Source organism: Vicia villosa, linkage group LG2 (genome assembly GCF_029867415.1).
Source record: "Vicia villosa cultivar HV-30 ecotype Madison, WI linkage group LG2, Vvil1.0, whole genome shotgun sequence".
Taxonomy (NCBI): domain Eukaryota; kingdom Viridiplantae; phylum Streptophyta; class Magnoliopsida; order Fabales; family Fabaceae; genus Vicia; species Vicia villosa.
In genome coordinates this window covers 179,949,989-179,976,100 of record NC_081181.1, presented here as the reverse complement: position 1 = coordinate 179,976,100, position 26,112 = coordinate 179,949,989, and the positions used below count along the sequence as shown (strand labels likewise).

Genomic DNA, 26,112 nt, shown 5'->3' with positions numbered 1-26,112 from the left:
AGGAGGTTGCTAAAAACCCTCGACAAAAGAAAACATTTCAAAAGAGGTCACTACAAATCCTCGACAAAAAAGAAAGTATTACAACAAAGGATGACTGCCTGTCCAAATAAACTTCCAGTACTTTAACCATCATCAAATGACAAAGCTAAACACTTCAAGCTTTGCTAAAGCTGAAACGCAAAGTTAATTGGGCATAGGATCGAAGAACATCACGAAGATGGGGTTGGGAACAAATAAACTTTGAGCCTTTATCCTTTGTTTCTTAAACCGTGAACCAAGCCACGTTACAACCCTTGAAAGTCCTAACTGAAGCATGGTTAATTCGAAAGCATACTGTCACAACAAAGGTATCCTGACTCCTTAAGGTTCACCACAAATGCCGAGCTGATATTTCGTTTTTACAAACATCACGTTGTTACAAACATCACGTTTTTACAAATATCACACTTTTACATCTCTCGTTTTAATGTTTTTCAAAAACTCAAGACAAACGTATGCATTGCATCTCATGAAGTCATTATTAAACATATTCTGCTACATAATTTCAAAAGTTAGCATCAGAATGAATTTGCACAGGGTATGACTAATGACTCAAAGTTATCCCGACCAATAAGCAATGTCTCCTACGTATACAAGGGGCATGACACGTTTTGCCCAAATCAATCTGGAGCAATCAAGTCAAGATTCGAAGAATCTCTCAAATGCCAAAAAGGCATACATCCCAAGTGGATTTCAAACTATCTCCCAATCAATATGGGGCAATCCAGTCAAGATTCGAAGAATCTCTCAAAAAGCCAACCAGTCAGGGGCATCATCCTAAGTTTACGATTACCAGGGGCATGTCGCCGATAGTACACACTTCATAAAGTCCTCGCGAGGTGAATCTCTTCAAGTTCCTACTAGCTGGGGCAAAGTTATACAAGGCATGTTCAACGCTTCGATCAACATTCATTGGTGTTTTCCAATCAATACGAATCCAGGAATGGTAGTTACTATAATACCGAGGGCAACGTTTAGGGCATCCAGGCCTTCCTGACTTCACAAGATCATATCCCCACAGAGCAATCCTCAAGAAGATATCTCCAGATGCTCTCGTCCCGACAAAGACATGGCTCCCCAACAAAGTTTACATCTTCAACACCACTGGTTCTCCAACACTTTGCTCTTCTCCAACATGGGTTACTAATACTTTTGTCCCCAATCAGGGTCCATCAAGTTATTAATCATCCCCAAGCAAGAATCATAAATTCCCAGCCGAGCATCTTCAAACAAGATCAAACGTCAAAATCACAATGATACAGAGATTTATTTTCTCAAGATACTCGAAATAACACAAATCATGTTCATGCATCATGTATCATAGTAAATTCATACATAACATACATACGCCTCATTGCATAGGCATATTACTCTCATTCATTTCAAAATTACAATACATGCATCACGACATTGCATAAAACTAATGTTTCTTTCGCAGTATACTTCTATAATCAAATAAATATCATCTTCTAGATATAGCACAGAGATAATCAAGTCAACGATTTAATTCTGACGCTCATTCTAGATGGAGATTTAGTTCTGATACTTAATTTTGGATATCTTCCAAAGATAGCTCAGAGATAATCAACACATATTCTGATACTTAGTTCCGGATATTCTCCAGAGATAGTTCAGAAATGATCAAGACAAAGATTTAGTTCTGATACTTAATTTTGGATATCTTCCAAAGATAGCTCAGAGATAATCAACACATATTCTGATACTTAGTTCCGGATATTCTCCAGAGATAGTTCAGAAATGATCAAGACAAAGATTTAGTTCTGATACTTAATTTTGGATATCTTCCAAAGATAGCTCAGAGATAATCAACACATATTTTGATACTTAGTTCCGGATATTCTCCAGAGATAGTTCAAAAATGATCAAGACAAAGATTTAGTTCTGACACTTAATTTTGGATATCTTCCAGAGATAGTTCAGAAATGATCAAGACGAAGATTTAGTTCTGACACTTAATTTTGGATATCGTCCAGAGATAGTTCAGAAATGATCAAGACGAAGATTTAGTCCTGACACTTAATTTTGGATATCTTCCAAAGATAGGTCAGAGATAATCAAAAAGAAGATTTAATTTTGACACTTAATTTTGGATATCGTCCAAAGATAGTTCAGAGATAATCAAGACAGAGATTTAATTTTGACAATTATTTCGAAGATAGTTCAGAGATAATCAAGATGATGATTTAGTTCTGATACTTAGTTTCAAGTATCCTCCATGAATAGTTCAAAAGACTTAGATCTAATTCAGTTACTACGAACGGTGCTGACACGATCAATCTCCAAATAAACTTTCTCTCAAGGCCTGGATGGCATCTTTAAGCCCATCTCCGACAAAAGTCCCTACTTCAGCTAGGGCAAATTTCCTGGTATTCTAGTGTTCAATCATCTTCCACCTTCAGATACCGACTGGCACACAAACCACTCTACATCTTCAGGTTTAAGATAATTGAACAGGGGCAGCTGTCATACCCCAAAATTTGCCCACACTTTTCTCCTATTCAAATTCAAATCAATACACAAGGCTCCTAGACACACTCTCCTATACAAGGCTCTAAAACTAGGGTTTGGCTCATTCAAAGGAAAATCAGTGAATCAATGGCTCCAAGACATCTCATATGGCTCAATACATCTCACAAGTATCAAGGCTCATTTCAAAGAATTGGTCACTCAATTGTTCAGAAGGTCAACAGTCGACTAGGTTAACCTAAAAGTCAACTGTGGTCAAAGTAAAGTCAAAACTCCTGATTTTTTGTCAAGATCCTCATATTAAAGCATCATTCACCATTTGATCAAGAATTGATCATGGTTCATCAAGGAAAGGTCCAAAAATCCAATTACTTCCAAATGGGCCCATATTCTTTTTATCTAATCTTCATATTGAGCCCATGCACGACCCAAAGGACATATTTCCCTATTTTATATTATTTTTGTTAATTATTCTATGATTTTTACTCATCTAAATCATAAATAAATTTCATAAAATAGTAAGATAAATAGGAAATATTATTTGCTTTGATTTTAAATCAATCAAATATATTCTTTAAATTGGCCAAGTGATGATTGGAATGAGAGAATCAATTATTGAACAAAATTAGAGAAATTTGGAATCAATTTTCAAACAAATTTCCAATCAATTTTTCTCATGGCAAATTAGAGATTCACTCAAGATTTTCTCTATTTTTATCAACCCTAAAGCACTCTCCTATAAGAGGACAAACACTGCAGATACAAGGGGGGAATTTTTCGCAAGGTTTTGCAGCCAAAAGCATCAAGAATAAAGCTTGTTGTTCTTCATAAAAACTCACTTCGGTTTCAAAGATTAGGGTGGATTCAACGAGTTTCAAGCATTGATATGTGTTCCTGAGGCGATTCAGAAGCTTCCCCAATCCTTCTCAGAAGCCACACGCATCCAGAACCATCACTATCGCACTCACGGTTTGCAATTTCTTGATTAACTCGATTCCATCCATTCAAGCGTTTTAAACATGATTTGATTATGCAATTTCTCTTGTATTGGTGTTTAGAACATTCATGTATGATTTAATTTGAGTTTCGCTGCGAATTGAGGATGTTTCCATGGCTAGGGTTCCGAATACGTGATTTGGGGCTATGCAATTAGGGACGAAATTGACCGAAATTAGTGGTGCTATTGTGTTCAGGGAATAGCGTTTAGTGGTTCTGGGTAAGTTATCGGAAATTATTTGGGTCGTACAAAGAATTTGACTATTGCAGGGATGTAGTGACGCTCAAGAAACCGTGGCCATAAGTTATACCCACAGTGCAATCCGTAGGTAAAACTCTAGTAAAAAATAAGTCAAAGGTTGAAGACAAGGTCTGGGCGCGTTCTAGTTTTTTAAAAAATTCATTAACGTCATTTGTTGGTTTATTCTAATCAAGGTTAAGTTTAGTATCAGCAAATGCCATGTGCTTCAATGGTAAAAGGCGTGCATGGTGCCCAATCGTAGGGTCCCGAGATCGATCCTCGATGGGGCAAGTTTTTTGCTTTATTTTCTATATTAAGTCTCACTTACAGATCATGTGCACCTATTCCCACGCGTCTCTATGGTGCACCTTCAAGTCATCACCATCAGATCTTCACGCAGTAAGATCAAACGCCCAAGGAATGATGGCACACCATAGGCACTCATCAGTGTGCCACACATGATCATTCAGCTAAGTTCTAATTTTTCTCTCCTTTTAATAATTAATTACTTTGTATATGTTTGTTTTTTTTAAAACTATTTTCTAAACATTTTTAATTTCTATTTGATTTCCTTTTATTTCTTTCTTTTCAAAAGTATATATATAATCAAAAATACTTTTATTATTAATATTGTTATTTGATTTCAATTAATTTAAAATATTTAATTAATTACAAATACTTTTATTAATTGGTTAATTACATATTAGGCTAGGTTATTTAATCAGAACTTTATTGTTCACTGATTTAATTAATTAGGTAGAATACCCATAATTAATCAAATTAGTTGTTTATCCCGTTAATTTTATTGTGTTCGTACCCTAAGTCAGGGTTCACGAAGAATTAGCCGTACACTGAAAAAATATTTCTTTGTGTATTCTTTTCAGGGCTGACTCTTCAAGTACCTTCCGACTACGCGCCACGCCCATTACGAAGCTAAGTCCTGGTTTTACACTTATTTAAATATTTGTTATTTTACCCATTTTTTAGGGTTTACCTTTAAATATAATGGACTCCGCATACACTCAATTCTTTTCCTGTTTGCCTTTGCCCTGCAAATTTTTTCAGGTTTACTCCCGAATTCCCGACCGCCAACCACGTCAGATCAAATGCAAAGCTAAGTGCCCTTTTATCTATCCGTTTTTTTAATTTCTTTATCTTCCTATTTCAGGGTTAATTTCGTTTGCCTCCGAACCGATAATGCACTCACCTTTCTTTGTTTATTCTTTCTTTTCCAGTCTTCAGGGTTTGTCAATTGCCAAAGCTACGAGTATCGGTAACCCTAAACCCTAACTCTAATATTTTCTGTTTTAATTTTTAATTATATCCCGCTGGTTTCAATTCCCCTCTCCTCAGCTGGTTGCAATTTCCCTTCCCCATATTGCTTTAATTATACTGTTTATATTACTGCGTGGTTAGTAATCCTAGGGAGTGCGAATCTTGAACTGAATTAGAATGACTTAAATACAAGATAAAATTTCTGAATTAATCACGTGATTATTGCACCCACGCACACTTTTTGGGTAACCTCTCTGTTGCCTTGTTGCCTGTTGCCTTGTTGCCTTGTTGCCTTGTTGCCTTGTGTTTTTTGCAGAATAGCCATGTCCCTCGAATACGAGGATACCTCAGCCATGTTGCCTCTATAAATAAAGGTCATATGACCCTAATGATGCTGCCTTCGATACGCTAATATGACCTCGACCCTCGGAAGTTGCCTACGAAAGGCTGAGGTATCTTCTGGTTGCCTACGAAAAAGGCTATTCTGATCCTTCCCTTTAGACTACCTGCCTCTCTATGGCATGGGACAGTTTTAAGGCAAACGATAACTCGACGACCCTTCAACCTCCAAATGAAAGGCTTCCTGCCCTCTTATGGCAATGACAGACCCTTTCACCCTGAAAGGCTAAAAGAACATTTTTCATCTAACCAGGTAATTTGCCCTTAATTGCATGCTCTGGTTTAAAATCTTTTTCTACCCTTTTCTCAAAAACTTTCAAAAGGCTACGCTTATTTACAAGCTAAAGTCCTATTTCATTTCTACGCTTTTCTTCTTCTTCTACATTTCTTTAAAAACGAGCAAAGCAATTAAGAGCCCATGGATAACCATGGATGCAAAGGGTGCCTTACACCTTCCCTTTGTATAACTTACCCCCCGAACTCAAAATCTTTTCCAAAGGTATTTTTCTGTTCTTTTAGCCTTTCCTAAAAATTGGATAAAATAAAAGTCGGTGGCGACTCATGCTATCCGCAACATTTCGAATAAAAAAGTCAGTTCACCGTATTACAGTACTGGCGACTCTGCTGGGGATAAAATTTGATAAAAGAGGGGTTACCTTAAAAGTTTAGGAATCACTTAATTGTTTTCCATTGTTTGCTTTGCTTGTTTTATTTTTCAGGGCTGTTTTGGGAAAATTGAAGGACGAATCCTATTCCCGGATTCAAGAACACTTAAGATTAGGAGCGACATAGTCATGGAGACCCCCTTGTGCATGCTTGGGGTTGGTCAAAATGAAGTTCGCGCTTGAGTTAGGCCTCCACTGGTTATTGTGTACCTCTTTTGCATGAGAGAGGTTTACGCATGTATCTTTGGGTGCGTCGGAGCTCAAGGACCTTTAGTTACCTTTAACCCATCCTGACTTTTAGGAACGTAGTGGGAGGGCTATTCTTGGTGCATGCCAAGTTATGGTCGCTACCCGATACTACAGCTCAGATAGGTTTCTTCCTAAAGTATCATTGCGTGGTATGCATGTACCATGTTCGAGGGTGCTTTAGAGGGGGCTGACAATTTTGAGTCACTTGGTAGAACCCGTTGCTGAAATCTCCTTATCCATAGAAATACCCTTGGCAAGGACACCTGATCAGACTCCATGCAAGCCTTAAGCCAAAAATTGTGTGACTTGTGTGACTTGTTTGTGTTTGCTACTAACCTTCGTTTCCTTGCAGGTTTTGTTAAAAGGACTTGTTCGTCCTTACTATCTCACGCTGTGCCTAATGAACTGCATTCGCATAACATTCATGACATCATGACATCATAAGCATGACATGATCTAACTAACCCTTTCAAGGATCTTAGGGATTTAGGGCGCACAATTTCAGGTACTCTTATCAAGGACCGAATCCCTAACCAAGGGGCAAGAGGATTTATTTTCCTCTGGCCATGTACCTTCCAATTCAGAGACTCAGTACCTGATCAAGAGGCAAGAGGATTTATTTTCCTCTGGCCACGTACCTTCCAGTTCAGAAATATCCCGAATCAGAGGCGATGACCCACTCGATATGGTGAGCTTGGTTCTCAAAGAAAGACGTTCAAAGACAAAATTCAGAATTCTTCAAACGAAGATGCGACCAAATCATTTCTAATGTTGCTAACTAAATTCCCAAAGATCCTTGAAAACATTGCATTTGCATTCATAACATCGCATAACTGGTTTCTTACAATGAGTCTCTCATCAGTCCTCGCTGTTTATTTCAGCATCATGAATCTCGAACAATCAGTTAAGGATCTCCAAGCTCAAAATGCTGAATTCCAAGCCTTGATTCTGAATTTGTCCAAGGGGCAAGATGAGCTGAAATCCCTCCTGACTAAGAAGGAAAAGAAGACCAAGAAACCTAAAGGTGTTCTTAATCTGGGAAGAAGGTTCAAAGGCCCTCTCAAAAAGGTTGAAGAAGCTGAAACTCCCAAAGAGGGTAAGAAGACTGTGGTGAAAAAGCTTAGACCGATCTTGCAACTCAGGGATGCCGAAGCCTCTGAAGACAGTGATGAGGATGAGCAAGATGATGATGCTAGTATCAAAACTGATGCGAAAAGTAACCATGATTCTGCCGAACAGTCTGAAGAAGAAGAGGACTATTACCATGAGAACGAACATCCCGATGACAAATACAAGATGTTAGAAGAGCGACTGGGGAGCGTGGAAATTCAGAAGGTACCTGGGCTGGATTTTGAAGAGCTTGGACTCGTTCCTGGGGTCGTTATTCCTCCAAAATTCAAAACTCCCGCCTTTGCTAAGTATGATGGAGTCTCTTGTCCTAAACTGCACTTGAGGTCTTATGTAAGGAAGATTCAACCTCATACTGCTAATAAGAAGCTCTGGATCCATTTCTTTCAAGAAAGCCTATCTGGAACTCAACTCGAATGGTACTATCAACTGGAGGGTACTAGCATCCGTACTTGGGAAGATTTGGTTGTTGCTTTCTACAAGCAATACCAATATAATTCCGATCTCGCACCAACTCGCATGCAACTACAAAGCATGTCTATGGGCTCTAATGAAAGTTTCAAGGAGTATGCTCAGAAATGGAGAGATCTAGCTGGAAGAGTCAAACCCTCCCTAGCTGACAGAGAATTGGTCGATATATTTATGAGTACACTGACTGGTCCTTTCTATAGTCATTTGCTGGGAAGTTCATCATCTGGATTTACTGAACTCATACTGATTGGGGAACGTGTTGAGAGTGGCATTCGAAGTGGTAAGATTCAAGTGGCTACATCCTCAGGTACTACAAAGAAGCATTTCAATGGGAGGTCAGATTCCAATGTTGTGTATGGGCAGAAAAGGATAAGCCATGATCCATCTATTAGGGCAGTTCTGAGCTCCACACCGGCGCCTCAACAAGGTCGTCAAAACAAACAAGATACACCCAGACGTCAATTCACAAAGATCAATATGTCGCTAGCTCAAGCTTTACAACACCTGCTAAAGGCAAATTTGATCACTCTGAGGGATCCTCCTAAGAACCCTAACACCTCTGCTCCCAGTTACAAGCCTAATGCGAGGTGCGCATATCATTCTAACAGTCCTGGACATGACACAGAAAATTGTTGGCCATTGAAGAATAAGATCCAAGATATGATCGATGCTGGTGAAATTGAGTTCGACCTTCCTGCAACTCCTAATGTGATCACTGCTCCCATGCCTAATCACAACAAGATTGCTAATGCTGTGGATGGCTAGAAAGATAGACTTTTAGATCTTAGATTTACTTTCATTTGCAATTTCTTTCCTGTTTGTTTAAACATTTGACTTATGATAGACATTATTTGCTTTAATAATCAAAACTGATGCGAAAAGTAACCATGATTCTGCCGAACACTCTGAAGAAGAAGAGGACTATTACCATGAGAACGAACATCCCGATGACAAATACAAGATGTTAGAAGAGCGACTAGGGAGCGTGGAAATTCAGAAGGTACCTGGGCTGGATTTTGAAGAGCTTGGACTCGTTCCTGGGGTCGGCTAGTAGCTCAAGTGGTAGCAGGAATTGCTATGAATATGTACTTAACCCCTAGGTACATGGTTCGATTCCCGCGGGAGGCAAAAAAAATATTTCCTGGGCAGCCGATAAGCGGACCTAGGGGGATTATTGATTAAGCCGGTAACATGCTCGGTTGGCCGACACGGTTGATGCGTGCAGCGGATATTGGGGTGTTACACTTCAGAGATGCATCTCCGAATTACTTTTTTCCAGATTATTTTAGAATTCAGAGTTGCATCTCCGAAAACATCAATTTAGGGGTGTTTCCGGAGATGCATCTCCGAAAATACCATTTTCACACTTTTTGGTGTTTCGTAGATGCATCTCCAAAATATGCAGCAAACTATTTTTTTGTTTTCTAAACAATGGTTAGTCTTGTAATTTAAATTAAACGACAATGCTTCCAGTAAACAGTGCTTGATATAAACTAAATATAACACGCAAATTGGAATAAAATACTAACATTATATATACAACTAATATTGTATGTAAATGTCAAAAAAATACAAATCGAATACAATAAAGTCAACAATGAAAAATAAACCGGAACCAACTACTAAGTATGCCTAACCCAAACTTCCTAGGACCTCCTCTGCCTGGTATATGCCGCCGCACCGGCCGCGTCACCGACCATCCTCTCCATGATGGCAACTGCCTCTGGACCGCCGTGCGCAATGATACCTCGGTCCAATGCGTCCCGCCCAAGCATCTCTATCCGCTGGCATATTGGCAGGAGATCAGTGGCATGGTCATCCTCGACCTGCTGGTTCTCCAAGATCTCCTCGGGTGCTAGCCTAGGTGGATCTCCGGGAGCTTCGGGTATCATCAGAGGATGTGACACCCGATAGAACCATGTCACGTACCCCTCTACACAATTCCACTCTTGGGTGGCCTGCATATGTCGATACTCCTCCAGGACCAAATGATGCGCCCAGTCCTCAAATATAGTAGTGAGCTCCACTCGGGTAACTGTGTCGGGAACAGCCTCAAACGGTGACCTCGGTATCATCTGCACACGTGCAAACTGCCTCATACATCGCTCTGGCAGATTCCTCACCATGGTGTTGGCCCCGCATGCCAACCATCCAGAGTATAACGCGATGCGATCGAATCAGACAACAACACGGTAGTCGGTGAACAACGTCCAACAGATGTCATCGTGAGTTGTGCGGTCGAGGTACACACGATATGGTGGCACTGCGTTGTTCCCCGTTTGGAGAATGTATCGGGCGACCCTGGGCAAGGCGTCAGTGTACGCAGGATCAATGGCGAAGCCGTGGATGCGGGGGAAGTACGAGATGATCCAGCCCTGAAACACAAATACGATAATATGTTAAAAATAAATATGAACCATAAATAAATGTGAAATAATTAAAAAGAAACGTACCGTCAGGAGTGTGGATGATCCAGTCAACTGCCTGGTCCTCTAGTTGGAGACTTCATTCAGCTTCTGGTATAGGTATACCAGAATAGCTGACCCCTAGTTCCACTGGTCAATGGAAGTCAGGTCCATAAAGTAGCGAAGATATGTCATGTTGACGTAGGTTGCACTCTTGTCCCCAAAGAGTACAGTGCCTACCAAGAACATGAACCAGCACCGCAGAGCGCAGGCACGGTGATACTCTGTAAAAAGCCCGTCACCTTCCTGCTCGGACTCCGCCGCCATCACCAAGTGGTTCTCATACAACTCTCTCAAGCCGGAGAACCGGATATGGACCCCACTTGTCGCCCGACACTCATAATCAGCCATTTTTGGATCCATACCCAAATAGTCGACCATCCACTCAGTCGCCTCGACCCTCTGTATCCAAGAATGGTGCAGCAGCCTCCCTCTGATCAGTAGGTGGAGCAGACACTGAACATCGTGCAAGGTGATCGTCAACTCCCCAACAGGAAAGTGGAAAGAAGATGTCTCCTTGTGCCACCGCTCCATGAAAGCCCCCTGCATGCCGTGGCTGATAGTGGTACACCCGATCATGTACAACCCGCCGAGCCCGGAACCAGCTACCACATCATTAAACCACTGGGCCTCTGGTTTAAATAGATCAAAAATCTCCTACGTGTGGTTCACAGATTTTATCGTCGGCCTTTCCTGTTACAACAAAAACAAAAACAAAAAAGATTGTTAGTTAGACCGTTAGGACAAAGTGGAATAAAAAAATAAATAAAAAGCGGTTAAATTATAAAGTCGGTTAAATTAAAAGAATACCTCTCCCTCCCAGACACGTCGAGCAACGTAGCCGTGGTAGTAAATCAGCAATGAAGTGTCCCTAGGCCCTCCCGGGTATCCCTCCTCCTCCTCCCCCTCCTCCTCTTTCTCCCCGTGCGGAGGGTCAGCATCAGGTATCTCTTTCTCCTCGTATTTCACCTCCTCATCATCCTTTCGTACCTCCTCATGACGGGAAGAAGACACCTGAGCCAGCCGACTCCTCGATCCAAATGAGGAACCAGCCTCATCCATCTGGACAGGTACTCGTACTCTACCCATCCTTGTGTCGATGTCAACTGTGAAGCCCACTTGCGTCGAGCGGACGCTGTCTAAATCTCTCTGCCCTATCTAAGTCGTGCGAGGTTGCATGCCATTTTCTTGAAAAAATTGAAATCCGTAAGAAGGTGAAACAATCAAGAAAAAAAACAATTATGGGTTCATTTCGGAAGTGCATTTTCAAAACTGGTCATGGAGTTGTTTTCGGAAATGCACTTCCGAAACCCCCATGCAAACTCCATTTTTGCAGAACCTCCACATCTTGCCCTAAGTGCTTCAAAATCAAAATTTTCCAATCTAAACATACACAGTGACATATAATAACTTAAACATACTACATTATACTAATTTCTAACCCCCTAATATCAATTTCAATCCTAGGTTTAAAGTTGTGAGAACTTACAGATTTGAAGTGAAGTTGATGGTGCTTTAGAAGTACTCTTTGAAGGTTTGAGAGCAATTTGGTGTTGTTTTAAAGTAGCCTTTGGAGTGTGTAGGCGCAAATGGTTGAGAAATTTTGAAGTTTTGGTGTTTAGGATAAACTGAAAATGGGGGGAGGCTGTTTTGTTTAAACAGCAAAACGCGTGTTTTTTTGGAAATGCATCTCCGAAATGTTGTTTTCGAAGATGCTTCTCTGAAATTATTTTTTTAAAGTAAAAAAAAAGTGTTTTCGGAGAGGCATCTCCGAAATCACCTTTTTTTTACTTCAGAGACGCACTTCAGAATTATAGGGGCATTTTGGAAATTTCGCTGCAGATATCAAAAAAGTTGGGGCTCTATAAAGAAATTGTCTTTTCGATATCATCATGACTATTTTGGGCTAGGAACCAATCATTCTAACTATAAAACGATTGAAGGCCTAATCGCTTGCCTCTAATTTCTCATTATTCAAAATTCAATTGTTCTTATTATTCCAAACACCCACAACATTGTTGCCACTCTACCTACAATCATCCTATCCTTCTTACTAACATATATTGTAAATATTATAAAAAATATTCTAAAAATTTAATATTTTTTCCTTCCAAAATCTATTAGAAAAACCCAAATTAACTAAGAGATATAAGATTAACTATGAGAACACTTCCAAATGAAAAACTTATTCTAAAAAATAAGAGAAAAGATACGTTTATACCCTCTTTTAACACCTACATCATATTATTATAAAGTTTTGTTTTTCTAAAGTATTTAATCATTATTTTTTTATTTGTTATGATGCAAAGAAACACATAGGCATTTGTATTTGATTGGGGATACATAAATGGTGTAAGGTTTATGGTGTAAGCATAGCCTCCCTTCAAAATAAAATTGAAAAAATCTATCCAAAAAATTGGCGATACTTAACCGACCGTAATTTTGGTCAATAAATATATGTAAAAAAATTATAAATAAAATAACATTGACAAAATTAATTCAAAATTTGAAATCATTTAAAAAAAGACAAAAAAAAAAAAACGATGGCGCATTTCAAAATTACAGAACTTTGAATCAGCTTTTGAATTTTCAAAACTCTGAAACCATCCCTCTCACAGTCATTGTAGAAGAATCTCTCATTCTTCATTCTCATGGGGGTTAGGAATCTATGGGACATTCTCGAATCTTGCAAGAAAACGGTTCCTCTTCACAGTCTCCAGTTAGTTAACACTCGCTCACAATTTTTCATTTTGTTTCAAAAATGCGTTCTTTTCGGTTGATTCGTGTACCCTTTTGGATGAATTAACATGGGTGTGTGTTGGATTTTGAATTGCAGGAACAAAAGGGTGTGTGTTGATCTATCGTGCTGGGTGGTTCAGCTTCATAAAGTGTCGCATGCTTGTTTGAAAGAGAGGGTTTTTCTTAGAGGACTCTTTCATCGTCTTAGAGCTCTTATTTCCCTCAATTGCACCGTCGTTTTCGTTTCAGGTTTGTTACATTCGTGTCCAGTGTCCGTGTCTATGTCCGTGCTTCATAGAAGAGTAATTGATATTGGCAAACATGTGGACACCAGTAATAATATGAGAAAATATAATGATTGAATCTATCCACTTGTTTTGATTTCGGACAGAGACACTCCTTTAATTTGAAGTGTGATTGCTACACAAGTCTCTGTCTTTTGAGAGGGGTGATTTTTCTGTGAGCACCTATTTGGTCTTTACCATTTTAGCTTTAAGTGCAGTGAGGAGTGAGGACATGGTAGTTCAATGGTGTGAAATATGGACAGAGTAAATGACTTCAATTTGTGGCTAAGGTTAAAACCGACCATTTTTTTATGATAGTAGGTATGTTGTGTATAAAATATAGCATACATACGAACAAGAGATGGGTTGTTAGAGTGAATATGCATTCTCATCCCTAGGAAACTCGAGTTCGATTCTGATAGGTCTGTTATTATTGTTAGTTAAAAAGTTAGTTAATGGATCGAGAGAGTCAAATTGTAATTTGAGTGGAATAGGGCCTTTTGATTTTGGGATTTGGGAGGCAAATAGACACTCCAAGGGCCGTCATTGTTTGTAATACAAGGGGATTCTTCCCCCATTTTCTGTAATAATATACTAGTTGGTTCTATTAGATTGGTAAGGTCCTGGTTAGGAGATCTCAAAATATTGAAGATCAATTCTCGTGCGTCTACTCAGTTGAATTGACGGCTCCGGTTCAAAGGTCCAAAGCAATGCCTCAATAGACCTATTGCAAAGTCAAATGCCTCAATTACAGTAGGTTTCCAAAAAGTGATACCTTTCACATCACATTATTCACCAAGCTAGAGGAAAAACTTGGTGAACGGCATGGCCTTATCTGCCCCCTGCTATCTTATTAATTGAACATTATGGTATATGTTATTAACCTGAGACATTTTATTTATAGGCAGTGTTGTTAAATAGAAACTATAGCGGCGCTATAGGGCAAATAGTGTAGCAGAATTTGAACAAATTGCTATTGTTTCATTATACACTATTTAGTAAAAAAATTATGTCAAATATCACTGTTGTTATACTTAGTTCATTCTTGTTTATGGTGTTTTTAACTTTTTATAACCATTCATTCGGCTTATTTATCTTTTGAATGTGCTAGCATTTACTTCATTCATTTTCCTAATGAAGTATTCTTTCATTCCTTGTAGATGGGTCAATACCTGCCATCAAAATATCAACTTATAGGCGCCGCTTAAACAATGGAAAGGAGGTTAGCAGACCTTTCATATTTCTTTATCTTTTGCCATTTCCTGTATATACTTTATTCAAATTCTGTGTTTTGACATATTCTATTGACTTTTTCTTACTTTCTTTTGTACTAACTTTCGTCGGTCAATAATCATCCTGCAGGTTGCTCAAAACGAAACTAACTCACAGAATGCGATATCTTTACGAAGAAATTTGGGGTCTGAATTTTCATGCATGGTTAAAGAGGCTAAAGCCTTGGGGATGGCTCTTGGCGTCTCTTGTTTGAATGGGTAATATTTAATAGAAGTTACGGTTTGATGGTGTTTTGCTTTAAAGAATGCTATCATATTTTGCCTGGGAATTGTTGATGTTAAAATTTATTTATGGACTAATAAAAAATAAAAAATTGTTTGTGAGGGCACTAAACATCTATTTAGAAATGATATTATCGAATTTTTATTCCTTTTGATAGTTGATTGAATAAGTTGCATTGCTGGATGCTAAAGAAGATACCGCACTAATTTGAACTGATAGCATCGTGCTCTTTTCGAAAATGCAGGATTGAAGAGGCTGAAGCTCAGTGTGCTTTGTTGAACTCTGAATCATTATGTGTAAGCACTTATCTACTTAGCTGTCTTCAAACTCTACTTTTTCGTACTTTGTAATTCTCCGTTGTTTTTGGGATACTTATGCTATTTCTATTTGCTAAGATCATGGCTGTTGTCATTCATTGATAAAAATTATAGGATGGATGTTTCAGTTCAGATTCAGATATATTTCTCTTTGGTGCAAGGACAGTGTACAGGGAAATTTGCCTTGGTGAGTATATCATTTGGTTTCTTTTTTAAATACTAGTGCCAAATTATTTTTGTAGTAATTGTATTTTCGTATACGTTCTAAGGAATTTTTTGTACTTTCATTTGACTTACAAGGATTTTTTATTTATTAATGAGTTAGGAGATGGTGGGTATGTTGTATGTTATGAGATGGCAGACATTGAAAGTAAACTTGGACTTGGACGCGATTCATTGGTAAATTTCTGACTGATGTTTTAACATACTTAAGAGTCGCAATGCTTTCTTAGACGATCTTTCGTTGTTTGGTGTCAATTCAAAATTCAAGGGTATTGAGTTCTTGTTCTGGTGAATATCAGTAACCAAGTAACCTGTGATCTTCAGATTGCTCTCTCCTTGCTTCTCGGCAGTGACTATCATCAAGGAGTTCATGGTTTAGGTCCGGTAAGTTCTTAAACGCATCCTTCATGATCATATTGCTTTTTGCCTTTTCTACCCTTGTTGCTTGTGCTTTTGCATGATTGTTTCCATGGCTGTATTGTAGGAGTTAGCTTGCCAGATAGTAAAGTCAATTGGGGACAAAGATGTTCTAAAAAAATTTGCTTCTGAAGGACTTGGATGGGTGAAAAAAAGAAAAGGTATACACTTATTATGCTCATTTTCTCTTGAATGTATTGACTGCATCATTCTTTGAACTTTTTTATCGTTGTTTCTATCTTTTTGTTTATGCAGGAGCTAAAAATAATATAGGAAAGGATGATACCATTTTACAAGTGATTGATGCTTATTTGAAGCCAAAATGCCACTCAGCAGATTCCGATTTTGTGCTCAAGTATGTTATTTAATTACATTGTTTCCAGTTCCCATACTATACTCAATATTGATTGGAATTTGCAAAAACTTCTGTAGGGCTCATTCTCAGTTTCCATTTCAACGTACTAAGCTCCATCATATATGTGCTGTATACTTCGAATGGCCTTCAGAGAGAACAGGTACTCTATCTAATTTCAAATGCTTATTCTCATAAGTCAAGAGTTTGTGCTATGAGTCATGTCATTAGTCTTAGTCAAGAATTGGTATATGCTACATCTTGGATGAAAATTTGGAAGTTGTTTGAAACGCTGATTGTTGGTTCATGAAATAGATGGATATATCCTTCCATGTATAGCAGAAAGAGATTTACGACGATTTGCCAATTTGCGATCAACTTCATCTGAACTTGGGTTGAACCTTCCTTTACATGAGGTACTGCTAACTCTATTCACTAAACCTGATTACTATTTTGAAAGTTATCCCTTCAAAATTTCTATCACAAATGTATAACAATGGATCTAGAATTTCAATACCGAGCTAAATCTGTTATTTGTAAAGTTTCTGTAATACCTTAATTTCTAGCGTACTCATGAATATGAATTGTATTTATATCTACAAGTTCTTTCTAATATAACGCATAGTATATATATTGGACCGCAGATCCCTGTGAAATGTCCTGTGTCAGAAATCATTAAGTGTCGAAAAGTGCAAGGGAGAGAGTGCTTTGAGGTTTCTTGGAAAGACATGGATGGACTCGAGACATCAATAGTACCTGCAGATCTTATACAAAGGTAATGTAACTTATCTGATTACTATCAATGTGTATTATACTTCTTTTCAAACACGCACTCATTAAATGGAACACTACATGAATTTTGTCATCTCTGACATTAATATATCATCATTGTTTCACTCTTAATCATCAACAGTGCATGTCCCGAGAAGATTTTGGAATTTGAGGAGAAAAAATTGCTGCGGAAGAAACAAAACGTTCAAAAAAGAAGACCTAAGAAAAAGGAAACTGTGCCTTCTCTGGCCGAGCTTGATCTAAAACTGCAGGGCATGTTGTTAGATGATAATTTGGAGGACAATACCGACAATACCGATCACGATGCCACTGATTCTATCGAGAGGATATTAGAAGAAACAACTTCTTTGGTTGATGCTGTTCTAAACACAGAAAAATCGACGCTGTCACATGACGATTACGATGACATAGAAAACATTGGATGGACTCAGAATATCAGCAATATATCAAGCATGACAAGCAATGATTCTATCGGGAGGATATTAGAAGAAACAACTTCTATGGTTGATGCCGTTCTAAACACGGAAAAATCGATCCTGTCACACGATGACAATGACGTAGAAAACATTGGATGGACTCAAAATATCAGCAACATATCAAGCATGAAAAGCAATGAGTCTGTTTCTAGTACAGACAAAAGTGTGGTCATAGATCTTTTGAGCCCTTCTCCATTTAAGCCATCAAATACTTCAAAATTTCATCCATCAAGTGACCAAAATATTGAAGTGATTAATTTGAGTGATTCAGAAAATGAGGTGTCACCTGAACACAAGCAGAAAGCTAAAGAGTTGAGATTGTTTTTAGCAAGTATTAGAAATGAAATCCATTGAGCTAAAGTGCTTGGATGTGTAATATAGTGTGTACTAAAAAATAACATTTCTTAATGAGAAAAAAAATTAAGAAATATTGCATTTAATTTGATTCATTATCAATGTAATTTTTAAATTTCAAAGCTTTTAAATGATGATTGGAAGTTTTCTATTAATGTCAAGCCATTTCAATATTCACACACTCACAAAAGAGATCATATAAAATCTCATACAAGAGACATTGCAAGAGATGTATCTAATAATAATCTCATACCAGTAAAAAAACAAACACTTACGTCATGATTGAGAGTTTGAAAGGGAAGAGAGAAGAGGACTTTAAAAAATAAGAAGAATTTGGGGAAAGAATAAAAAGATTTTTGTTTAGAGGGTTTTGGAGGGTTTGGTTTTCCTCGTAACATCAAAAACCTCCTAATTTTAGAAACTCAAAATTTGTATTAAAGAAGAGTTTTTGAAGATTTTGGAGGATTTAGACAAAATATTCAAAATTAATTTTTGTTGTAATAGTATTTCAAAAAGTAAAAATATATTGATGATAAACATTATTTTATCATTCTAAACAATATTTTTTTTTTAAAAAATGATAAAAAAATTCTATATTTTATAAAAAAGTTTAATTTTTAAAGCTCTCCCTTCCCCACCCCTCCATACTCCCAAACATAATAGCATTTTTGTGTTGATTATCGTACTTTGTATGCAATCACAACTAAAATTAAGATTCATATTCCAAGTATAAATCATTATAATGTTTTAGCTATAATTTGATTCATTATAGCTAATATAGCGTGTACTAAAAAATAACATTTCTTATAAATCAATTTTAGCTATAATGTTTTATCAAGAATCGTGAGTTCTGCAACATTTTTTATTAAATTCGATCGACAGAAAAACATTTTTACACTTTTGATTGGTATTATGAATTTTTTTTGGTTATGTCTGTAACATTTAAAATTTATTTCAAAATTATTTGATTTAAACCGATTTATAGCTAAGTTATTTAAGTATGTTTATTTTTTTGGAATTTCTTTACATACCCTTATGTTTTTTTAGAGGTTCTTGGTAAAAATTCAAAAATACCCCTAGCATTCATATATGCATATCTGAACTCACCACATTACATATTTAGAGGAGGGGGTATTCAGATTAGGGATGCCAACGGGGCAGGGAATGCTCGGAGGATACTTCCTCGCTCCCCACCCACCCTCCAATTTATTCTCTATCCCTTCCCAAATCTCCGCCACAGGGGAATATTCTCTCCTATCCTCATCCCCACAGATCCCCCCAGATCCCCACGGAGATAAAATCTTAAGAAAATTTCTATATCTTTTGATCAAAATTATGACACTAGTATTTCGTTATTACCATATATTTAAATAGTATTTACCATAAGCACAATGAACAAAGATATTTGTTGTTGTGGTGATGATGAAGAGAACGAAGAAGATGATGAATGGAGGAGACAAAGATAATTGAGAAAAGAAAATGAGGAGACGATGTGTATATTTTATGTATTGGGTGCACTTTCTAGAGTTAGGAACTTGGATAGTGAAACGATACATTATACAATAACTGTAATACAGTGGGAGAACTGACTTTTTGTTTTGTTTTTCGCAAAACATGTTGCGGTTAGCAAGAGTCGCCACCGACTTTTATTTTATCCAATTTTATTAGGAAATGCTTAAAAGAACATGAAAGACCTTTAAAAGATTTTGAGTTCGGGGGGTAGGTTATACAAAGGGAAGGTGTTAGCACCATTTGTATCCATGGTTATCCATGTGCTCTTAATTGCTTAGCTCACTTTATTTTGACTTGTGTGTGTGTGTTTGAAAATATTTTGTAAAAGAGTTAACTTTGTAATGATTACTGATATATCAGCAGATCTAGTTGATTGAGAAGGAGGCTTTGGACTTAGGGATCATTGATAGGCGGTGGCCATGATAGAGAGGATGGTTAGGGAGGCATCGAGTGCGGTGGGATACAGGAGACATAAGAGGTGTCAGGGGCTTAAGATTAGGCATACGCAGTAGGTTATGCCTTTTTTATTTACCGATGTAATCATTTTATATTCCGTAATTTCTAAACAATTTATGTATTATTTTTCGGTATTTCTGAACAATTCATTGTTATGTTCCTTTCATTTTCTGTTTGCATGTTTATAAATGTTTTAAGCAAATTACATATCAAATCTTTGTGTTTATTACGTTCAGACATTGATGTTTTTTTATAAAAAAATGCCACACACAAATCTGTGTTTTTGGCAACCATTATGCCTAGTGTTTTAAATATACATATATAAAACACCTATTCTCGTGTCTTTAGGGTGCTTTCGGAGATGCATCACTGAAGCAATTTTTTTAAACCACTTTATGATGCATTCGAATATGCTTCTCCAAAAGGAAAATTGGGATTTTCAGAGGATTGGTTCAATCATATAAGGATGTATTAAGAAATCCTCTTTTTTTTTTTGTTGATATTGTTAACCATTTGGGTCATGTGATACCAACTAGGCATTGAACCTGATTCTAAAAAAGTTCAAGTCATTTTAGATTGGAAGGTGCCACATATACTTTGAGGATTTTTAGGAATATTTTAAAAGGTAATAGTGATAAATGCAACAAATAAAATTACAATTTTTATTTGTGATGGATCCTTAGATATATTGGTCATGCGTAAGATATTAATTGATTACTTTTTGAAGTGCATAATCTTTTATCTTTGAAACAAATCGATCACAAATGTAACACGAACAACACCGCTTATGCTCAGTCCATACTAGTAGAATCGACAACGAGGGATTCTTCCGCCTACAATGCTAGTTGTGAACAAACATAAGTATTAGATAGAAAATGAATTTAGAATCCTAGAGCATCTAGGGTTTTGAAAATGCATGAATGTGAAACTATCAATTTAGTATACAGTGTCTATTTATAAAATCACTTATTACGCATTACAACTTACAATGTACTGTGTTTCTCTAATTAGCATCACAATACCACCAAATCATAAATGAATCTTATTTATTTATTTAATTTCTCGTCTATCATTCCTTATATATGACCCCATAAATTCTCGTAACGTTGACAATAATATTAAATCACTTATTAAATATTATAAATAAAGAGTAGTGTCGAACAACACGCTACTATTTTGAAACAAACATAATAAGAAATATCCATTTATTATAAATAATTAACATGATACAATTTAAGTTCAACCATTAAATCATTGACTTCTAGAGCTTACACCAACAATCTCCCGTTAGCACTAGAGTCAATCAAGTATATACCTAATATCTATAGGTCTAGTATGACCATCATGAAGGTAGAGAAAAACACAAGAAGGGGGGGGGGGGGGGGGGGGGGGGGGGGGGGCGTTTCAAATTGGATTTTTTAAAAATATTTTTCTTTTAGAAAAACTATTCACAAATGTTAATGAGACGTTAAAAGGGTGAAGTAAAAGAACACGTTTGGTTATACAAGTTTACCTCAGAAAAGGCTAATCTTGTCCACCCGCAAATGTGAGTTTGCCTTAGAAAAGAACTTAATCTACTAATCTTGAAAGATTACAAACAACCTCTAAGAGTCTAGAAAGACATCTTAGCCCTCTCAAGTATACAGACTAATAACCTAGTCACTTGAGGAATACAAATCTCAACAGATTTACAAATGGTAATGTTTACAAGATATTGCTTCTTAATAAGCAGATTGAAACATAAACTATTAAGAACAAATGTTAACACAGTCTAACGAGCAACAACTCTTGTGTTCAAGAGATTCTTAGAAACTAGATTTCTCACAATGGAGTGTCTAGTACAGTTTCTCTAAGATATTTATTTCTTTTTTTCTCTTTGAAGTTAATTTGCTGAGTTTTGAAATATTACTTTTAGCAGCGTTGTTGTTCTCTGTGTGATTAGCTACTTCTTCAAAGGATAGTGTCACATATATATAGTAAAAAAAAGACCGTTTAGAAGGATAAGTTGAAACTTTCCTTGCAACTTGATGTAACGGCTCTAAAAGATCGTGGGGGACAAAGAGCACACCAAAGATAGAATCATACAATACGTCCTGCAATAGTGGAAAAGGTGATGTACTGTTGTACCATATTGCTTATGTTGCAGGTTATCTGATCATTCTTCTTTTGAGATGTACTTCTTATTTGAAGTAGAGAAAATATGGAAGAGATCATGTAACGTAGACGTTCCAAGAGAAAATATTCTTCAGAGCCAGAAAGACGTCTTCAGAGTTGAAAGCAACATCTTATATGAACGACACATTATGTTTTTCTGAGTTGGAAGCAAAAGTTTATCAGAGCTTGAAATCTTGATTTGTTATCTTGAAGAGTAGCTTAGCTTCAGACTCATTTGTAAATCCTTTTTTCTGATGATTCATTCAACATTCTTCAGAACTGCTGATGTCACTTCAAAATTGAGATGAATAGTTCCTATAATGTGTGATGACGCTGATTCTGATGATTTTCTGGACAACAATTGTTAATCAACCAAAATAGTAAATCTGCACACTTAAGAAACTATTAGAGTATAAAATTGTTACATAACAAATATATATATTGTTATCATCAAAACTTAAAGATTGAATGCATAACCAAATTTTGTTCTAACACATCATGCTTATATTGATTAAAAAAGATGTTTTGTGAGTGGGTGCATAACATTATCAAGTGTTAGTACTCTGCATATCAGCACATATCCTCTTTTGATTATCTCTCGAATGAGGTGATAATGCATAAGTGTATGCATATATCACTGGTGAAATTTTTGTTTCTTAACTTGTGCAATGACACAATTTTCATCATAATAAAGGTTGTTGCATCTTAAAAATACGGGGGTTGCTAAAAAACAATAAAGTCACAATCAAAGTTTATTAAAATCTGGAAAATATTGATAAAACCTTTATAAAATAAAAAGGGTTAAGTATTTTTTTGGTCCCTATAAATATCTCAAGTTTTATTTTTAGTCTCTATTAAAAAAATGACATATTTTAGTCTCTATAAAAATTATATGCATGTATTTTTAGTCTTTGCTATTTTTTTAAATTTTAAAAACTGATTACCCTTAAACTTTTACATTTTTAAATAATATTTTTTATACGTGTTTAGAATACTATAAAGTATTTCTTTACCAAATTATAGATTTTTTAAAACGAGAAGATTAAATATGATTTTTTTAAATTTTAAAAGATAATGATAAAAGTAATACAAATTTCGACTTAGAAATCACATTTTGAGTTGTTTTTTTTTTTCGTGAAACTTTTTATAACGTTCTAAACATGTCTGTAAAATAATCATTCAAAAATATACTTCGATTTAACAGTAGAGACTAAAACTACGTGCATAATAATTTTATGGGAACCAAAATATTTCATTTTTTAAAGGGTTATTACCATTTTTGTCCTCTGCCATATAAGCGACTTTTGGTTTACCCCCTGTAATTTTTTTTTTGTAAAACTAACCTTGCCAAATGAAGATTCTGTCGTTTTAGACCTCGCCAGCAAATGGCACATGCCATTTGCTTATGTGGCATGCTGATTGTGTAATTCTTTTATTTTTTTAATTTTTTAAAATTCAAATATGCTGACGTGTAATTATATTTTTTATATTTTATTATTTTTAATTCCACGTAATATTTATTTATTTATTTAACGTAATATTTTTTTTATTTTAACGTAATATATATATATATATATATATATATATATATATATATATATATATATATATATATATATATATTTTAATATTATTAAAATTCAAAACACATAAAATTTTAAAATTTTTGCTTCACATGGGACTTGTACCCACTCTCCTCCACTCAAATTCTAGAGCCTTGACCACTACACTACGACAATTGCCTTGTTAATATTATACATGATACTTATATGTAGTAAACATGTCAATACATTGAATTTATTTGCCTTGTAGTCTAAATACATTTGGATAATTAATATTTTAATTATTTTAATATTAAGAATTATTAAATTTATTTTAATTAATTTCCGGTTTTAAGTGTTTTTTTTATTATAATATATACTATTAAAATGTGTTTTGATGTACAATTATTTTTAAAATAATATGTAAGAATAAATTAAGATAAATTTAGAAATAAATTGAAATAATAAACTATAGTATATATTTTGAAATAATATGAAAAATTAATTCCAGTTTATTTATCCAAATTATACTATATATTATAAATTAATTTCAGTTTATTATTATATGCTATATATTATAAAAAGCACTTAAAACAAAACATTAAAACCGAAAATTAATTAAAATAAATCTAATAGTTGTTAATAATAAAATAATTAAAATATTAATTTTTCAAATGTATTTAAAACATTAATTTCTAAATATTTTTAAAGAGAACATGTGAAATACTATGTATTGACAATGTTTACTACATATAAATATCATGTGAAATTTTAACAAAACAATTGTTATAGTGTAGTGGTAAAGGCTCAAGCATTTGAGTGGAGGGGAGTGCTTAATAATAGTTTCAGTTTATTTATTAGAATAAAATTATATATTTAAGAGAATAATTTATAATTTAAGTTTATATTAGTTTCTATTTATATATATATAATTTAATTATTTAAATTAATATATTTAAATCATTTCAATTAGTTTCAGTTTATTTTATATATATATTATTTCTCTTTAATTATTTTATATATAAATAATTTCAGTTTATTATATTATTAAAGTAAAATTAATAATTAAGTGATAACTAAGTGATAATAATATGTGCATTGTGTGTAAACTTTACAAGTAAATTCATATGGCCTAGTGGTAAGTGCATTGGTGGTAAGGAGTTAAAGGGCATGAGTTTAAGTGTTACTTGTGACAAAGTTTTTTAGACTTTTTTAAAATTTTGAATTTTAACAATAAATTAATAAAAAAAAAAAAAAATTACGGAATTAAAAATAATAAAAAATAAAAATATAATTACACATCAGCATATTTGAATTTTAAAAAATTAAAAAAATAAAAGAATTACACAATCAGCATGCCACATAAGCAAATGGCATGTGTCATTTGCTGGCGAGGTCTAAAACGACAGAATCTTCATTTGGCAAGGTTAGTTTTACAAAAAAAAAAATTATAGGGGGTAAACCAAAAGTCGCCTATATGGCAGGGGCAAAAATGGTAATAACCCTTTTTTAAATAATGACCAAAAATAAAATTTGGTAATTTTATAAGGACCAAAAACTTACTTAACCCAAATAAAAAATATCTTTGAAACTAGAAACCAAATTTTAAGTTTGAGAGTAGATTATGCCTAGAAAATATATTAGCACCTTACGACATCCATTTAAAAAATGGTTACCTATAATGAATTGTGCGAAAATATTATTAACTTTTAATATATTTATTTTCTCCTTACTATTAAATACAAATTAAAATTTAATATAAAACATATCCATATTTACAAAAAAAAATGGAGATTTTTTTATTATTATTGTGCTTGACAAGAGTTGAATCTTGCTTCAAAATATTTTTTGATGCGATGTAGAATCAAAATTACGTAATTTTAAAGTATAAAATATTTGTGCTAGCTTGAAAATATTGATTTCATTGATGTGGATAAAGTGTTGTTCTTGATACGAAAATATCAATTAATTTACTATAACGACTTTTAATGACCTTTACCGATTTGTTATAATTATTTTATAAAGAAAACAAGTTTTAGAACAAGCAAATTTGAGGATAAGAACATCAATTGGACTTCCTTTCTTAACTCGGTCAAGGTAGATGTTGCTTATGCCAGAAATGCTACCCCGAAAGCCGGTTCAAATTCAGTCCTGGACTTACGATTTCTCAAGAGCTTCAATATAAAAGTTAATCCTCCAAAAGCTTGTATAGTTAAGGAGTTCTTGTGGCATCCTCCTATTCTTCATTGGATAAAATGCAATACGGATGGCGCGTCTTCAGGAATGCCCCAACGTGCGGCTTGCGGTGGTATCTACAGAGATCACACGGGAAAGCATCTGGGTAGTTTCTCCAAATCTCATGGCTCAGGTAATGCTTTCATGGCTGAGATATATTGTGCTATTATTGCTATTGAAATTGCAAGGTAGAAAAATTGGGTTAATTTATGGCTTGAAACGGACTCAAAGCTTGTGGTTCTTGCTTTCTCCAAGCCTCACGTTGTCCCTTGGGCTCTATGAAACAGATGGGAAAATGTTATTCATCATACTAAATCTATTAATTTTTTAG

General features: G+C 35.2%; 1 protein-coding gene across 1 annotated transcript; it reads left to right on the top strand.

The window, feature by feature from the left end:
• Positions 1-12,950: 12,950 nt before the first annotated feature.
• On the top strand, positions 12,951-17,963 carry LOC131647574 (single-strand DNA endonuclease 1). The gene is made up of 14 exons (XM_058917456.1): positions 12,951-13,134; positions 13,252-13,403; positions 14,599-14,660; positions 14,801-14,928; positions 15,198-15,249; positions 15,385-15,457; positions 15,596-15,669; positions 15,817-15,876; positions 15,977-16,070; positions 16,165-16,264; positions 16,342-16,424; positions 16,577-16,677; positions 16,906-17,036; positions 17,175-17,963. Exons 1-14 carry the CDS (start codon positions 13,067-13,069, stop codon positions 17,881-17,883), a joined length of 1,887 nt encoding a protein of 628 aa, XP_058773439.1. The 5' UTR covers positions 12,951-13,066; the 3' UTR covers positions 17,884-17,963.
• Positions 17,964-26,112: the final 8,149 nt, after the last annotated feature.

Bases quoted from the DNA above. Each gene is read 5' to 3' on its own strand.
- LOC131647574 (XM_058917456.1), top strand. From the start codon at position 13,067: ATGGGGGTTAGGAATCTATGGGACATTCTCGAATCTTGCAAGAAAACG. The intron at 15,458-15,595 runs GTGAGTATATCA...TTAATGAGTTAG, and splicing joins GTACAGGGAAATTTGCCTTG to GAGATGGTGGGTATGTTGTA. The intron at 16,265-16,341 runs GTATGTTATTTA...AAACTTCTGTAG, and splicing joins GATTCCGATTTTGTGCTCAA to GGCTCATTCTCAGTTTCCAT.